This window comes from Spodoptera frugiperda, chromosome 31 (genome assembly GCF_023101765.2).
Source record: "Spodoptera frugiperda isolate SF20-4 chromosome 31, AGI-APGP_CSIRO_Sfru_2.0, whole genome shotgun sequence".
NCBI classification, from domain to species: Eukaryota; Metazoa; Arthropoda; class Insecta; order Lepidoptera; family Noctuidae; genus Spodoptera; species Spodoptera frugiperda.
In genome coordinates, this window is record NC_064242.1 from 6,527,615 (window position 1) to 6,546,551 (window position 18,937).

At 35.6% G+C, this 18,937-nt stretch overlaps 2 protein-coding genes across 6 annotated transcripts in view; both read left to right on the forward strand.

The window, feature by feature from the left end:
• Window positions 1–2,011: 2,011 nt before the first annotated feature.
• Window positions 2,012–4,655, forward strand: LOC118276079 (uncharacterized). Its single transcript, XM_035594234.2, has 3 exons — window positions 2,012–2,924; window positions 3,178–3,313; window positions 4,468–4,655. Exons 1-3 carry the CDS (start codon window positions 2,126–2,128, stop codon window positions 4,481–4,483), a joined length of 951 nt encoding a protein of 316 aa, XP_035450127.2. The 5' UTR covers window positions 2,012–2,125; the 3' UTR covers window positions 4,484–4,655.
• A 3,503-nt stretch (window positions 4,656–8,158) lies between these two features.
• The window catches only part of LOC118276078 (protein unc-13 homolog 4B), a 40,883-nt gene continuing 30,104 nt past the window's right edge, over window positions 8,159–18,937 (forward strand). For 2 of the 5 annotated variants that reach the window (XR_007707595.1, XM_035594225.2), the window contains exons 1-2: window positions 8,165–8,417; window positions 9,989–10,989. Coding sequence is in view for 4 of the 5 variants with exons in the window: in XM_035594225.2 (XP_035450118.1) it covers window positions 10,091–10,989 (899 nt within the window). In the remaining variant the exon portion in view is untranslated. Of the gene's footprint in view, window positions 8,418–9,988; window positions 10,990–17,457; window positions 17,743–18,937 lie in introns of those variants that run through there. The other 3 variants (XM_050707577.1, XM_035594226.2, XM_035594229.2) reach the window with 3 other exon arrangements.

Here is an 18,937-nt window from a genome sequence, read left to right on the forward strand (position 1 = left end):
TAAGATTTCCTTTTAAATTCGTTTAAACATTCTACCCACAGTACCATGTTGTAGCATCCTACATAGGCAACAACTATTCTTATTCCGGCAGTACATTCAAATCGGCGCCTACGTTAAATCACGATTTTAAAGTTAAAACGATCCTATCAATATTGCATGAACGCATCTTTTTCACTTATACGTTTTTAAACTAGGGAGTAGGTAGGTACCTACCTCAGTAGATTTTTTTATCGAATAGGGGGCAAAAGACCAGACAGGTCACCTGATGGTAAGCGATCAGCGCCGCCCATGGACACCAGCAAGTCCCGTAACACCAGAGAGACAGATACGTTACCGGCCTTTTAAAAAGGAGTTTTTGGAGGTTTGAAGGTCGTGTAAACACGACTGTCAAATTTAAGTTTGGGTCGAGCTCCGTGTCGGGCTAAGTAATAATTGCCGACAGGATTTCTCATATCCTAATTGATTCTTATTAGATAATTGAAATACCTCATAAAAACTGCTTTTCAATGTTCAGTATTATATAGAATCAACATCTTATTGACGCCTGAGTTTTCGTAACAAATTTTATTCTGTGGTATTGTACGAAGTATTGTCGGATCCGGACCCTAGAAACAGTTCATGATTTGGTATTTGTACAACAATATCTTCATCCCCTATTATCATACAATGTACAAGCAATTTATGCTGGTATTGCTATTGCAACCACGAATATGAAAATGTAAAGTGCATGACTTAGTAAACTGAAAAGGTCTTTAGTTTCGTTTTAACTTAGCAAGTGAAAATGACACACGTGTGCATTGCTGATCAGTAGAAATCGGCAAGTATTTAAATACAATTTATGCTGTTGTCGTATGTTTTACCATACAACTTGTATTTTATCATTTTGGATTCCATCCCAACATGTTCGCTTGTCGGAAATGTTGCCAAAACTTATTGTATCGTGCTTTGAAAGTTAAGCAAAATTGTATAAGTAAATTTTTCTTTTCATTTTTTTTTGTACAATGCCATTAGAAAGTTCTTTACATTTATGAATTGAACCCAAAACCTTTGTGGTTGGCAGTCAAACAATAACGACACAGAAAAGTAAAAAGCATTTAGGTCAATATGCCTAAACATTTATAATTTCTTAGTATATACTATCAAAACACGATTGATGACTAGTGTGCCTACTTAAAAAAACTATGTTGACATTTTAACTCTTTTATAAATCCATCTAAGTCGCTCGCGAATACACAGCACCTAATAAAAGCAGAGACATAATAGCTGTTTGTTTGACCCATCGTGTTAATGCTAGGTTTGTAGGTACTTTGTGTATGCATGCAGTGCATGATGTGCTATAATGAATGGCTACTCTTATTTACCTTGTATTAACCTTTAGCCTAGTGAGTGTACTGAATGAATGTACATATCAATGATATAATAAGTCTTTAATAGCTTAATGTTGGAACTAAGTAGGAGAAATTGAGTTCTTTTGAGACTGGTTGAGATAGTCAGATTGAAATTACTACCCGGAGCTGGGGACAACGTTGTGATTTTTAGTCAGTACACATTATAGAATCTGGCTCTCTCTTCTCAAAAAGGCAAGAGAAGGCGTTGGATGATTTTTGCCTAAAAAATCAAAACAAAAAAATTATCTTGATTCCATTTCAAAACAGAAATAAATAATTTCTCTTCTTTGGTCGTGTACAGAGGGGAGGTTTCTATTCTTGTCGTATTGCATCAGAATACCACATCACATAATATGCTGTCGTTTTTGTGATATGGGCGATAAAAAGTACAATAAAACTTTCACAGACAAATTGCGGTCTATTAAAGATTTGTTTATGCGATGAAAGGTCCCGATGTTTGGGGAGGCTCATCCTACAAGGCGCGCCGCCGGGGAGCGCGCGGTCTCTAACGTCCATTAGCATGCGGTCCGCGACACGCGCGCACCTACTTACCATGAGCAATGCGGAACGCACTGGGCTCACTCAGAGAATTTAATTGTGTTCCATTATCATATTTAGGTTCTTTTACGGTAAGTCAAAAGTGAAAACTGAATGGAAGTCAACCTCGCTTGTCATTCGTCAGTTGCGATCGATGGCGACAACTTCTTTCGCCCGGTAGACTGAGGATTAGCTCCAACATGGCGATCTTCAAATATTTTGCGGTTGTATTAGCGTTTAGCGCGAGCGTTTCTGCTATTGTCGGACCATCGAACGGAACAAAATCAACGTTATCAAAGACTGATACGTATTTAGACGCTTATTCAAAATCTCGCATTGAGGCAGAGAAGGCGAAACAAGGTGTTGTGATAATAACAGCTAAAGATGGTGAGAAGAAGATATCAAACCGTGACGACAGTTACCAGTCTGGATACGATTACTCGCCGCCGTTTTCAAGTGACAACAGTTTCAGTTCTTCTGCATCATCTGGTTACTCCGGCCCTTCCGCGTCCAACAGCTACTCCCCATCGCCTAGTTATGGATCTCCAGTGAAGTTTGAACCAGAAATTACTTACAACGCTCCTCCAAACACGTATGGTCCACCTGCTCCGACTTATGGACCTCCGGCACATAATTACGGGCCCCCGGCTCCAGCTTACGGGCCTCCAGCTCAGACGTACGGACCTCCAGCACAGAGCTATGGGCCACCGATTCACAAGCCTTTGCCGCCGCCACCAATTTACGGCCCACCTCTAAAGCCATCTTACGGCGTGCCTTACACAGCACCTGCATTAGGATTTTTAGACAAACTGGCTTTCAAACTGGACATTTTGACTATTGCGAAGTTATTGCTGAAATTTTTGATATTCAAGAAACTTGTGACTATGCTCGCTGTGGTTTGTATGTTACTGGTGATACCGAAGCTTATTTCATTCAAGAAAAGCCCCGGTGATGTAGGCGGCACTGACGAGGACGAGCGAAGCTTTGGTGACAATAGAAGTAAGTAACTTTTGCTTTCTTATTTTCAATGTCCGTCCTCGTATTATTTTGTTGAATAAACTGATGTACACAATATTTTATCGATAAAAGAGGACCTACTCGACTAACCTATTTATAAAGTGTACCTTATCGATATTTAACCTTCGAATGAATGCTTACCTAATCAGAATAGAATTTTCAAAATATGCAACTATTAGACTTGTAATAGTTCGTTGAAAAAAATCCTACAGCATTTTATCTTTTCACATGACAGTGGTGGAGTTGACATCAGTGCAACAGTTGGTGGAGCGAGCCATCACCGTGTACGGGCGGCAACAGGCGAACTGTGGAGTCACGTGTCGCGTGCGCAGGGTGGTCGACGATATTTACGAATTCCAACCCTATTTCAGGTGAGTTAGACTTGAAATCAATTGAACTAATATATCTACAGAATACGCATCCCTATACCCTCAATAATCAAGTGATCGTGGTAGGCGCTAAAGCCGAGTAACGGGTTTTGGGTTCGATTCCTGGGTCGGACAAAATATTACCGTATGGAGATTTTCAGTTTCAGAATTTCCCCCTAAATAATTATGTGCAAATCACACATCTTTCAGTTCAGATCTTATTCGTTGTCATGTTACCTTTATTCATTGAATACAAATACCACCGGTAGTAATTATTTAGGTACTGTAGTAATATTTTGATACGTTTTATTAAGTTTAATTTTCCTTAAGACATAATACTTATTAGTATATTTTACTACCTAACGTCCCGGTCCGCTTGCAACGACCTCGGTTTCACCAATGTTCATAAAAAATAACACATTAAACCTTCCTTTTTTAACAATTCATCGATTGTTGGAAATTAAATGAAAATCTGTTCTTGAGGTGTTCGCGGTCTGACTTTCTGACAGATAGATGCATCTTGTGTGGGTGGTTATTTTATGGTAAAACAAAATGATACAAACAAAGCAACCACAATAAAATAAATATAATATAATAAAATGTTCCAACTATTCGATATTTTTTATGGAATTTTTTGTATCACCTGATGGTAAGCAATCGTCACTGCCCATGGACACTTGAAACACCAGAGGCGTTACAAGTGCGTTGCCGGCCTTTTGGGGGTTAGGAATTTAAGGGTTGTTGGGGAATCGGGGATTGGGAAGATTGTGAAGGGGGAATTGGGCCTCCGGTAACCTCATTCATACAACGAAATACAACGCAAGCGTTGTTTCACGTCGGTTTTCGGTGAGGCCGTGGTATCACTCCGGTCGAGCCGGCCCATCCGTGCCGAAGCATGGCTCTCCCACACTCAAATTTTTGATTTTATACTAAAACCATAGGGTTGAAATTTAGGTTACGATAAGTGCGGGAGTTGTCCCGGTCGGTACCCTCTCTAGGGTGTTTCTTAGTCAGTAATTCTGAAAATCCCCTGCGTGTCGTCATGCGCGGGGACGTCTTAGCGGTCACAAATAATTCATGTTTTCAGTGGTTTAGCCTCTGCATAATCATAAAAATATACCTTGTTTCAATATGAATAAGTATTGTTTTTCTTTCAGGGGACAATCTTCATAGTAATCTGGCATCGCAGTGTCAGCAGTGAGCACTGACACCGATCGTTACATGGGACTGATAAAGCAGGTGCCATTGAAATTAGTCTGATTCAAGTCTTCTATTTATTTAAATTATTATTGTAGATATGTAGTTATTTATTGTGATTATAAGTTAAATAAAGATATTGTTCTTATTATTGTGTAAGTATGTATCTAAGTATGCGAATCTATAGATTATGTAGATATAGCTATAAAGATACCTATTACTAACTATGTAGATGGTATATTTAGATGCATTTTTTTGCATAAACATATTAATTTGTAGAAAGGTGTTTTTGATGTACACATTATATGCTTGCATTCTCTACGGTATGCTGTGATTGTGACATAATCACCTAACTAAAAAAAGTAAATTTCAGCATTCAAATAACTGGAAAAGCGATACGCGTACAAATTAGTTGAATTGTGCAATACAAACTTTATTTTGGTGAAATTCTACTTTCTCTGTAAAGGATTTGGGATCAAAGACCGAGACCTCGTGTGTTGACAATGCTACTCACGGTACCGTATGCGTACCGGTACTGAATAGTAATGCCACCGGCGACGCTTCATTGTCTCGGGACAATTAAAGAAAATTAGGTGACGTTTGTACTGCGATTGGTATGCGCAGGATCCGGTGATCGATTTGCCGAGTAGGGAAAGTGGCATATGAAAGTCCTTGTCCGTATTTATCGATGATTTGTGGGACAGACTGCTACTTTGAAAACTTGTTGTTAGTTGTACTTATGTCAAAATTTGTTGTATAGCAAAATAAGTAGTTAAGTAGTACGTAACTAACCTACATGCTTATTTTTCAATGCATGGATATGGATGAATCATATACTTTGATTTTATGTTACTGTGATTTGTGCCCAGCGCCTTGAGATAAAGAACTGCGTTGTGTGTGAAGGTAGGTTGATAAAGAAATGTTGATTTTAGATATTGACATAAATACCCCACGTCATTACTTTTCTTAGGAAGTCATCGGGAATAACATATCCAGTGATATCGCCGGGACGTCCAAGTATAGGTTAGTATTCGTCACTCAGATAAAGCGAATATTATAAATCTTACACAAGAGTAATTAATAATGAATAAACGTTATTCAACCACAAATAAATGCATAATTTGCGGTTGAAGAGATAGTAAAAGTTTTATAATGTATTAAATTTATTTAAGGGAATATCCCTTTTGTGGGTAGATTAAGGGCCTTTTTATGAAGTCCTTCAGCGAACCAAAGAATTCCGAAATTAATTTGAATGAAAAGTAAAATTTCTTACATCATCAGCTCCTCTACTCTTGAATGTAGATATCTCCATTTTTTACCTAGACACATAATACTTTGGAAACTGAATTTGCACATAAATCGATCGTTCAAAGAATATGCAACTGATTTTCCCTCGAAATGTGGTATGATAATGGGTACTAATTTTAATTTACAGGTTTAGTTTCTTAGTCTTTTTCCCGGTCATTGCTATTTTGCGGAATTCAGCTATGTAATAGGTTCTATGGCATCAACATCCACTAGATTAGATTGTTACGCCAAAATGTTTCCTAGAAAAATGAACATAAGTAGTGTTTCATTAATTGCTCTGACTTTATCCTTATTTCAGTTGAATCATCTATATTTAGATTATTGTGTTCACTGGTAATTTAAACCAATTCACGCAATTGACATGTGCTCGAGAGGGCACTACACCGGCTACCGGCTGCAAGAGATTTGGATGTGGGATTTATTGTCGTCTTAATTTAGTAATTCAGAATGACATACAACAAAGAAATGTGGAAGAATAGGGGTCATGTTTAAAAGTATTTATGTAGTTTGTAATAATTTTGTAAGATTCCGTCATGGAAGGTTTGAATAAGTCGTCGTTAACCCAGGTCGGCGACATACTTTGGAGACGCGAGGATTGTAATCCTTTTTTTAGCAGTGGACGTCTTCAGGCTGATGATGATGATAGTGACCTAGACACATTTAAGAAATCTGATTACTCCAATCTTCCCAATCCCTGATTCCCCAATCACGCTTAAATTTCTAAATCCCAAAAGGCCCGCAACGCACTTGTTACGCTTTTGGCGATTGATTACCATCAGGTGATCCGTCTGCTCATTTACCAGCTTATTCCATAAAAAAGTTAGTACTGGTTTGGTTCCCTTCTATTATCTCAATATTAATCAGGCTCGGTTGCAGGCAAGAGCTAGTCTAGCAAAAAATTAAATGAAATTTTCCGTTGTGCCATTTATTAATAGTGTTAAACAAACTTTTTATGTTTCAAGTGGCAAATAACGACAACCTTGCAATTAATCAAGTGTTGACGTGATATGGGCGTCATCATTATATCCTCATTATTTTAGTTTGCCCTAATTAACATTGTTTATAAGTGTTTATTAGTGTTCTCTCTTTCACACACACTTTTATTACCAGTTTCATAGTTTCGTGGTAAGAGAAACCTAGGTTTTATAACAATGATAATACGAAACAATATTATAGTTAATTATATTTTTATTACTTATCTATTTTCAATGCAGCTCACTTTACAAGTATAAGTACAGGCTTAACTTAACTGTTTCTTTAATTTAGTGACGGATGAGTACCAAATATTAAAATTATGTACCTACCTATAAAATGTTAACGTACATAGCCTTTTAGTAAAGTGGTAAGATACGATTGCAAAATGAAAATCCTAGCAAAAATATGGCATTTTAATATGATTCTATATCCATATAAATAAAGGAAGTATTAGCTCCCTCGTAAAACTAGTTATGTTAACTACTCTCCCGGTTTAACCTAAGAGGATTAACATAAAAGATAAGAAATGTGTCCGCTATTCCCATTTTAATTGCAAGAAAACGATAACATTTATTATAACAAGTACCTAATTGCTGTGTCTAGGTATTCAAGCTGCATTCTCTTAATTACTTATGTAGACATTTCTAACTGTCATTTGAATGATACATATCCATGAGACTAATTTCACTTTAAACATTACAGTCGTTACCATTGACTGCCATAAAACTTGCAAACATTATACAAAACTCTACTGGTTACTAGGATTAGTACGACGAAGGATTATAATCCTTAATTAAATGTATATGAAAGTTTAATAAGGACGGGGTCACAGAGGGGCACGAATGCGACAAACGACATGCTGGTGCGACAATGAACTTGGCGGAAGCACTTGTCACGCTCACAGCGGCGAACAATGCCCCATGAAAACAGATAATAGCAATTAACCATTCTATGGATAGAAACTAGAACAACACAAGTTTAGAATTCAATACCGTAAGTTTTATTTCTTTGAACCCAGACTAGAAATTAAATTGGGGTCACGCTTAATGGTGACATTGCAATTTGGCAAACACTGGGAATACCTACCTATGCATTTACAAATTATGTATGGTTAGAGACCGCCTCGAATAAATGAAAGATTCTAGTCACTCATATCTAGTATGGTAAACTTACTTATTTACAGTAAATGTTCTATACAATTATCAAGGAATTAACAATAGTTTAATCAATAAGAAAACATTCAGGTAATGTACACAATGACGACGACGTGATGCAATGGTAAATGACAATAATGATTGTATGCCAGTAAGCCGTATGAGTGGAGATGCTCTATTTATTCCATTGTATCAATGGAGGCAGGATGGGCCGGTCCGTGTTTGTTGGTGGCTGAGTCAAGTGCAGGAGCATTCGCCTGGAACGCTCAGTGGCTCACTGTGGAATCTGCACGTGCCCTCGCCACACGTGTGCCTTGACGCACCATAACATCGCCGGGACTGTGTAAACTTACTCAGTGAATGTACTCGATACTATACTAAGCAGTCCTAATGACTGAAAACGCGACATTTATTGGTGATCAGTGTCCTTTTATTTATTAAAAGTTCATCGATTGGTCTTCAAAGCTCCTTATGTAAGTCTTGATGTCATTTTCTTTTGTTTTCCTTTCTTTGTGCTTTCCTTTATGACTTTAACTTGAAGTTAGTTTGTGTTCACCCTTACTTTGCAATCGAGGCCCTTAGAATATTCCAAAACAAGGGTTTGTGCTTTGCACAAGCAGAAGGTATGTTAACTAGTAAACGCTGACTTAGAATACTTATGGTGTTCTTCGTAAAAGTTGATTAGAATTTCGAAACGCGTACAAGTAAGACCTACATACTCAACCGGCGAGAATAAAATTACGTAATGACGGATAACGTTATACCGTCTGCTTTAACACAATAGTCTGTTTCGAGCTTACGATACAGCTCTGTTGAGGTATTTGAAACTAATTTCAAAATACTTGAACTCTGAAATGCCACATAGTTTTACGATGTCGCATCGAATTTATCTCAGTACTCTCTTACGATAGATACCCACATGATATCTGTTATCAAGATACCTCAGTCAGCATTGTTTGTCTAAAACGAATGTTATTGTCAAACACGTTGTGTGCCCGACAATAGCTCCTGTAAAATTTAATCAAATTCAGTATTCATTCAAATAAAACGTTTGTATTGATCGGTTACAAATAACTCGTAGTGACGTGCGTTAAAAGGGATCTATGTGCGTATGTGAGTACTATTTTTAATTTTGTTTAGATAGTATGTTGATGAACATTAGGCATTGCCTATAATAATAATAACCAGATTCGATATGACTTCTAAATAAAACTCTTAACCGTATTTAAATAAAAGATAAAATTGTGTAATTAACACTAACAAAGGATAGTTTCATCGTAGAATGTTCTACTTCATTTTTAAGTAGATGCTCTACTTGTGAGTATCTAGTACAAAAGGTCTGCCTTGAAATATGTATTGCCAAACAAATATGTTTGGTTAGTCGTTATCAAGATAGTGCGATAAAGATTCGATAGTTCCGACAATGTTCCTGTACTTTGTATAATGACTTACGTACCGGTGATAGGATGTAAAGGTTAACTTGGTAGGTACCTAGGCATGTTTTCGGAAGGACGTTAGAAATCGCGGTTGGCACTTCCTCTCAAATAGGCACCTGTTTAGATACGTACTTACAGTCATTACTTGTTACTGTTAGTACCTGCTATCACGCAGAAATTGTTATTGTTACAACTAAAACAATTGGATATGGCTACATCTATTTTCTTTGTGTATTTATAATAGTTTATATCAAAATGAAATCTTTTTTAATTAACAGAGTAACAGTAGTATCAAAATGTGAGATTTCCTTCTTTATTACCTACTTCTGGTAAGTTCTATTGTCTTACTAAGTATTTACTAAAAGTGCCTAGAGTTAGACTGCGTTAGCACAAAATATTGTGTCATTATGGAACTTGGAAGGGCTTCTACATATTTAATTAGGAGCTGCTGATTAACTAAACTAGGCCACTAATTGGAGGAACGTCGAAATGCAAAGACCTTTCGTGACTGTGCTAATTATAATGTAAATGTTTCCTCAGATGGTCATACAGGTACGATTAAAAGGAAGCGATTTTTTATGTATCTACCTATTCTTGTTTTGTTGCAGAATAATGCAGTTTGCTGAACAGAATTAGCTGCATCAGAATAACCAAAGATATTGCCAAATAAAGTAGTTCAGATTAAAATAAGTTTATCTAAATACGTCAAAATGCCAGAAATAGGGCCGATGATGCGCGCACTCGAGCTGCAGAGGCTGATAGAGGACAAAGTGGCCGAATGGCGCGAAAGGTCAGCGAGGGTCGCCGGAGCAACCGTAGCCGACGCTTATCAACAGCCACTCAACTTCAAACGACACACATATAGACGTAAGAACAACGCTGAAATAAACAGAATTATCGCAAAGTACTCAAAGCCCACTAAGAGAGCAGACGAACCCTATTCGATAGCGCGTGTCACTTCGGAAACTTCTCCAAAACGCCCACCGAGATCTAAGAAACTAATAAACACAAAAGTGTTGTCCAAAAGTGAAGATAATCTGGCAAGCATCGGCGAAATGGAGGTCGAAACGGAACCAAAACAAGAAACCAAGTCTTACTTCACACTATCCAAGTACAACACCAAAAGTTGCGAAGATGTCACAGCGTTCGTTGATATACATCACCATGTGAAAAGTAAAAACTTCGAACAGAATAGTATTTTAAATGCCAAAACAGTAGTGCCAAACCGAAGACCTAAGCTGCATAGCATTTGTGAAGGTGTTACGGACATTTCGGAGTTCTCGGACAGTGGTTTAGAATGTGGTGATACGTCTTTTGTTACATCAACGCCTCTATCGAAAAGAAAAACGTGTCCTCCTGGTGCATCAGTGTCCACATTAAACTTTGAAAGGGTTACCAAAAAACCCAACAGTGTTAGTGAGATGCGAAAAGGTGTGTCTGAACCGAATATCCTTAGTGCAGATGCTAGTGAAAGTGGAAGTTCAAAGACTATTGATTTTAGAAAGCGCTGGAAAATGTTAAAGCCACCTTTTAAAAAAGGGGCTTTCGATTGTTTACTATTATGGCGTGGGAAGAAACAAAACCCGACGACGGAGAACAACACCCGGAGGTGAGTCGACACATTTGTTTTATCTAACGGTAATATAATTTAGATACATCTTGTAAAAACTGATGGATACTTTTATCTGTAGAAATACAATAACATCATATTCAATTTTGTTAATTAATTTATTATTTGCGCAGTTTAAACATTGCGAAAAGGTTGGTTGACCTTAACGATCATGAAGTGATACTAGTTATTTATACCTACTTAACTGAATTACGTATTATTAAAACATGTGCTACAAATATAATCTACATGATAAATATCGTGAAACTTAGGCATTTATTCATAAAAAAATGCAAGTATTTAAGCGCAAGCGCAAAACTCTAGAAAATTCAGTTTTATAATATAAAGTAACTAAAAAGGAAATATATATGAGAAAAAACATGGAAAAAATACAGAGCGAAGTCTATCGAGTCACCTAGTTAATATGTTAAACTATGTATTTATCATAATTACACAAGACAAGTACGTACTTAACGTCCGCAGCTTGCTCACTCTATTAGAACAGGCGTAATTTTATGGAACATCTTTATCACACATGTATTTAATTGTTTCCTTGTAATGCGATATGTCGAGAACAGTTTCTAGATTACCAGGTCGCTAGATCGCAAAATATGTGCCGTTGTTTATTTATTGAAACGTGACATGTGGAGTCATATGTAACGCTCGGGAGCAAAACAAATAGTTAACAGTCATTAAAATAGATTGAATTTACATTGACGTTATTTATCAGAACATGCGTGTTTATAAACAGTACTAAATTATTATTAAAGCTTTATTGAAGGAATCTTTACAAGAAAATAAATTAGCCATACTCATATATAAGAATTTATTAGGGTTTTTTTCCTATGTAATATGTATTTACAAGAAATTGTGAAGTGCGAGATCCAAGCATAGGAGAGATTTAATTATGCAACCGTTCATGAAAATGAGCATTATTACAATTTAAGAAATTTAAGAAATCATGTATTTGGATGTATAGAACAACTCATATTTAATTCCTACGAGAACGGGAACACCCTGGATTTTTACGCAAATAAAGTCGCAGGAAAATACTACTTAGTTTTTTAAAGGTGCTGATATAGGTAATGATTATACACTAGTTATAATAAAAGAAAAACTCTTTATTAATAGCAACTAAAGGATATTGATAGTTAGTGTTGCTACAAGCTTCCACTTTATTTCAATTGGACTGACTTACATAATTGCAGTAAAATATTGCATTGTTGCAGTAGTTTACTGTAGGTAAGTACAATAAAAAATATCATTATGTAGTTACAGTATCGAAGTTTTTAGTAAGTAGACTATGTATGTACCTACATTATATAGATACATATTTGTTTTAAGTTCTACGGTTTATAATAAAAATAATGTTGTGACGGTACCAAGTAGCTAGCCAAATAAAGACAAGAAGAAAAAAAAGAGATATCCAGTTATTTATAATTCTTTTAGAATTTTAATTTTTTTTTCATTATCTCCTGCCAATAAACTTCATTAACATTAGGTATTTATGTTCTTAACCCCCTCACAAAATCCATCATGTTTTATTAGCTCCCAAATAACACATTAAAAGTTACTATAACGCCTCTAGCGGAATACGGAGGAAAGAATTAATGCTGAATTATAGATACATTGGTTTAAATCAATCTCGGTAGATGGCGCTGTCTGTTCGATAATGTCGCAGGGAAATGATAAAAACAGGGATTTCGTCAAATCCCTAAGGGATTTGATCAAACCACGGCGGATGTCAAAATAACAACACGATTTTATCATTTCCCTAAACAAAATCTGGTGATTCACTAAAAGTTTGGGAATTTCCTGTGGACAACTGATCAATATTTTTATTATAACACTTTTTCCTGAATATAATAAGGAAACCATAAAAATCTGTGATACATTGCATATTAATTTTCAGGCAGAAATTCCCAGAGATTTAAAGGGTATTGGAGTACCTAATGTAGCTTTGGGAATTCTGAACCCATACACATATTTTTGCACCCAATTTCAAGAAGGCAGTAGTAGTAACTTCAGCTTCTGAACCAAATGGAACTCAAATCATGACCATTTTCAACTAAATATTTATCTATATATTAAGATCATATTTACACATTAAGACTTTCCATTCAATCCTTGTTTTTCTAGGTCATACATTATTTATTGTCTGACTTTCATCTATCTAAGCTAGATATATGTAAAACATTTTGAATACATCATGCAGATTGTTGGCACTATGCATAGTTGCGAGTCTGACTCTCGTATATCTACATAATATTGTCATCAGTCAAATTAGTAAATGTTACAAAAAACTTCATTATTTAAAACATATAGTGTGGTCGGTGAGTAATCTCCCGACCTTGGGTTTGGTCATCCATACAATTGTGAACAGGTACTTGTATACCGACGTGTACTAGTTACCGTGGTCGATGTTGTGTAATATTAAAGTGCGTTCAAGTAACGACATTGTTATAAGTATTGTATAGCATTTCTTATCTTCTTGTGTGTAGAATTGAACGAAATATCTTAAAGCTTTTTGAATTGAAAGGCAATAAGGTCATACGTGATGTTTGGGACTTCATACTGATGCGCAATTTTGTTTAAAAATGCTATAACTACCTAGTTAACTATTTCGTTGTATTAATTTACCGAAAATGAGTATTTTTATTACAACTTTCGTGAGACATACTAAATTAATTATTATGTTATCGGCTTACTCACGTATTTGTTGACGAGGAACTCAACTAGTTTCAAGCCATGCTAGAAGCTCATATTCATGAGCAGTATTACGCAACGCACCCTGTCGCACTAGTGGAGTTTCTCGTCAAACAGTGAGTAAGTCGCTAACATAATAATGAAATGAGTATTTGTTTATTCCTAGTAAGAATATTAGACAACAGAATACATAACTGTCTAGAATGTAGTCTGAACTTATTATCTAGCAACAGCTGCATATGATATGAAGATCTTGTTCCACACGAACGCGGTCGTAATGCACACTCCACGGTCTCACAAGTATCTTGATAAACATCTTATAATAATAATTACTCATGTCTAACTAAGAAAGAATCATTGTGTGTGTACGAAGCAACTGTACTGCTACTGAATGACTGTTTCTTTGTCCAAGTTCATCTAGCAACTGCACATTTTATCACGCAAAAGAAGATACAGATTATTCATTTCGTTTTAAACGAGCAACTTCCCTTGTAAACTGGCTAGTCCATTACTTGGAAAATTGCGGGACTGACTACTAGCTTAGTTATAGTTTCTTGTACGATTAATGTTTACTTTACGGTATGATAACTAGGTGCAAGTAACCAGTTACTGACTAAGCATAGATATTCATCTCATTTCTTTCTACCCGTTAATTTCCGTCTGATGTGCTTTTACAAACATAGTAAATAGGGAATTGTCACGTACTATTTAAGTTACGGGGACTCTTTTAGAACTACTTTAATTAATTTTTTGCTTGGTCGTATAATCATCATTACTTACTAGAATCATGGAAAATTAATTAAAAATAAGTCATCAACTGTCGGAAATGTTACGGAAAATTGTATTGCTGCATCTAATGAATCCGATAAATAATGGAATTCTTTATTTATCATTTAGTACATATCTAATGTTTATTATTTACCTCTCTAATTACAGAAATAACAATTTGGTACTTCGTCTTTAATTTACAACTTTTAACCATTCATTAATTTATATTATTGAGGATAAATGCAGTTGTAAATCCTCAACGGATTTAAAGTGGGTACTTATTCCTTATGTGTTTCATAATCATTCCAAGAACACAACGGACCGTCTTACCACGGAACAACAATGACAGCAATTCTGCCAAATGCAAATTATTATCTGCCTACATAAAGTGCACACAGGTACGCCAACTGTTCAAATGATGATGTAGGTACGTTCTTATTGTTGGGCTGTTGACACACATTATGTATCATTACGTCTATTCTTTGCCTATCCTAAGAGGCTACGGAAGTCAGTTTAAATTGTCATTATACAATTTGTAGTTCGCTTCTAGTTCTACCTATTTATTAGTGGACAACGATGACATCCATGTTTAATCTCTTTAATAAGACTTACAAAATTTTAAACAATTATTTCATTGTAACCAATAGGTGTTTATGTCTATGAAAGTTAATTAAAAAAATTACCTGTTATTGAAAAGACTAATCAATGACGTACTCGTATATTCCCGAAGGAGTCATACGTAACGTCTGGGCTGTAGTAACTACAGCTAAATATTATACCTATTAAATCTTAATAGAAAACACTAATTAATTAATAATTATGTATTCATTAGCCTATTACATCTTCTTGAGTGCGACTGTGGCATGTCTGGTACAAAAACTAAATTACTATCCCTAGTACAGTAATAACAGCATTTAATAGGATAAACAACATTTTATCCGATCACCTTTTTACGATAGTTAAAGACACGTTATCAACAAGTTTACAGTGTTATCACCTTAGTTGTTAACGCCTGAGGGAAATGCACGTAATAGTTGTCCCTTATAAGAAAAGAACAAGTTCCATTCAGGAGCAAGAAAATGACTTCATTAAGTGGCTAGTGATCTAGTAATAAAGGTGACGCAGGTTTTCCCAGTTTTCCAAGTGATTAGCAATTTGAATGATAAATGACTTGTTCTCACTCAGTTTTTCAGAAGTCTTGTTAGCTTTCAGCTTAGGGGCTTATGTTATCTATGACAGTTCAAGGCAGGCAAGTGGTTCCGTAGTTTTAAAATTGTTCTTAGGTACTGTGTTCTAACAAGAGATTCAAGCAATGTAGGCATTCAGTGTTTTTAAATTTTGCATGTAATAACTAGAGTAATGCCACATTGTATTTATGTTGCTTAACAATGTAAATGAAAGAGAGAGCATGATACTTAATAATCGTTAAATCTAGCTTATCAGTGTATAAAATTGTCAATGGTGAACCTACCTAAGTATTAATGTTCCCATAAGAAAACTTATATTAGCAATCGTTGGTAAGTAATTTCTTTCCATTATACATGTTTTAAGAGCTATTATGCATCAATTTATTTACCCACATGGATCGTTAGATGACAAGCAGGATGAACATCTAAGCGTGATGAAGAAATTGATGAATGTAGATGAAGCGAGAGAGGTATGATAAGTTAAAATCGTGTCATTTGGCGTTACATTGTCTCAGCCTAGGTACTCCAAAGGGACACAAGCTGGGCTCGCTGTCATTGCAGCGGTAAGTCCCCTCTTCGAGGAGTGACTTGAGAGGCGCCACGGCGTCCTCGCCTGACGCAGGTGTTTACCGGACATGGGAGTTTCGGTAGGTTCCTGTTTCTGATGGGCTGAGAACCGCCCAGGTGTCATCCGGGCCCAGTGGCTGGCCTGATCCGAGCTGCGGACTACCTAGCGGGTTTCCGGCATCCGGTTCGACAAGCCATGGTGTGGAACGGGGTGGTTTTTAGTCAGTAAGAGTCTGACACTCCTTCTGCGAAGCAGCCCAAGGCTAGAGAAGGATGAGGAAGATTCTTCGCCCTCAAAAAAAAAGGGACACAAGCGTGGCGTGAAATATTATGTGTAAAACGTATATAAAGATTTACATGAAAGTTATAAAGATACCACTTCAATATTCTCATACAAACTAAGTTGTATACATTTATTATTGTAGGTTTACCATTACGGTGCTAAATGGAATTGCTTCATTATGTCGATTGTGTGGATTTCGGATACATACAAAAGTAATCTACGTTTGCCTACATATTTAGTGAGAAGCATCACTTAATCATACCTACTAATTGAAATGATACGTGCGATTTCGGGTTTCTTAGGTAAATTAATACGCTAATGATCGGGGTTTTCTGCTATAAATAAAATATTCCCCGACAAGGTAATTACCACACCTGCAGAACTGTGCAAAATCAAGTGATAGACAACAATCTTGATATTAATAACTCCATTGTTACAAGGGTTTTATTCTTGCGTAATAATTATATTAATTATAGAGTAAAAAACTGGATTAGGAAAATCTTCCTTCCAGTTTTATACTTAAACGTTTTGCCATTTTTATAATTTTTGCTTAGTTCCGTATGAAGTTAAAACAAACACTATCTAAAATGTTCGTTGTTTCTATCTATTGTAGATTGTATTTAACTACCAATGAAAAAGATATTGTGCGTAGGTTTTTTAAATGTAACAATAACATTAGATAAATTATAATAATTTTATCTTGACTTGACTTCGTTACAAGACACAGTAATTAAAATTATTACGCGAAATATTTTACGAATATTAAAACGTGCTTCAACGGGAGTTTTTTGGAAAACACAAAAACGTATAACGTGAGAATTAACCGAGGAACGTGTTAGCTATTTAACAATTGAACATAAAAAAAAGGTTTTCATATAACAACCTTGGAACTCTAAAAACTAGAGTAGGTAAACCTCAATGAAACAAAGCTTGCTGGCATGCAGTACGGACAGACAGTCGCCGACACTTCGCGCTGAAACACATAACAACAGCCTGAAAATCGTTACCTATGTACGTGCGCGACAATAAAACTTTTTCCTTATAATATTTTTGTGCAATAATATTTTTATTAAATCACGAATTAAACTTTATTCTTGTGGTAATGGGACTAGGTGGTTAAGTTAAAGTGTAATTAAAATTACTAAGAGTGACACTTGTGAATATGCATGGGAAAAAACTTGAAGATCCCTGGACTTTCGTGTTCAGAAAGTTGCAGGAGAAAGAAATTATCAGCAGAACAAAGTGAGATTTCATTATTTATTGCTTAATAGCTGACCCGGCAAACCATGTACCGCCTCAAACATTTTATTGCAAATTTTTTAAACCTTCCCTGGACTTCCAAAAATAAGTAATCCAAGACCAAAATGTCCCAAATTGGTCCAACCGTTCTAGAGTTTTAGCGAGACTAACAACATTTGATTTTTATAAATGCAGATATATTCACAATTTTATTTATTGAGGATAATTTACAGCTGTTGTAGAAAATATTAATAGAATGTTTGATTTAGCGGTGATATAGTTTGGTTATTTTATCCTGTACCTATTTGTGTCTAACTGCTGTAATTCTATTGTGCGGTAGAGAAGTAGGTACAACATGGTATGATTATATTTCTAAACCTAAATCAAACTCAAACGATGATTAGATGCTTTTTGTTGTATGCTTTCGTATCATATAATAACATAGGGTCATTTAAAAACTAACTTTATGAGAGTACAGTCTAATCTTATACGGAATTTGGGTAATAGTAATAAGTATGTGTGTTTTCTTTACTCATTCGAAATTCTATTACATCTTTTAAACGAGACTGAAAATGTTTTACTAGTTTCTTTAAAAAATATATTTAAGTGGGTAAATAGACTTGATATCTAAAATTCCAGTCAACATCTCGAATCGGTTGAAGATGCTTATATTAAATGCAACATCTAGGTACTATTCGTAATGGCGCGAGTAAAAAACATCAAGATTATTAATGTTGAGAAAAACAAAACCAGAAGCTTCGATATTTTAACATACCACTAACACTTAAGAACTCAGTACCTATGTGACTTAACTATGGAATGGACCCAACGCCATGCCCTAAAATTTGCAAATTCTTACTTGGGTACGCATCTACTTACATAAGTACTTACACAAGTAAGTATCCCATTAGAGGTATCTACGTATTTTAATTCCTTCTCTGCTTGTCGTTCCTAGTTAGCATGACATCCATTTTATAATAATCTTGCTGCTTAGAATTACTTTAAGCACGACTTAATTATTCTTCATACAATTTGCGTGTTTTCTAGGTTATTCACGTTTATACATAGGAATAATGAATGGGTAAATTAAAATCCCGTTAGCATCAAGCTACAGACAGCAACTTATCATCATAAGATGATGATGCTAAAGTAAGAAATAAAATTATTATTATCAGTGAAAATTGTATAAAATAAAATA

Excerpts from the sequence above, each read along its gene's own strand:
- LOC118276079 (XM_035594234.2), top strand. The coding sequence starts at position 2,126 with ATGGCGATCTTCAAATATTTTGCGGTTGTATTAGCGTTTAGCGCGAGC. Across the intron at positions 2,925-3,177 it reads AAGCTTTGGTGACAATAGAA|TGGTGGAGTTGACATCAGTG; the intron begins GTAAGTAACTTT and ends TTCACATGACAG.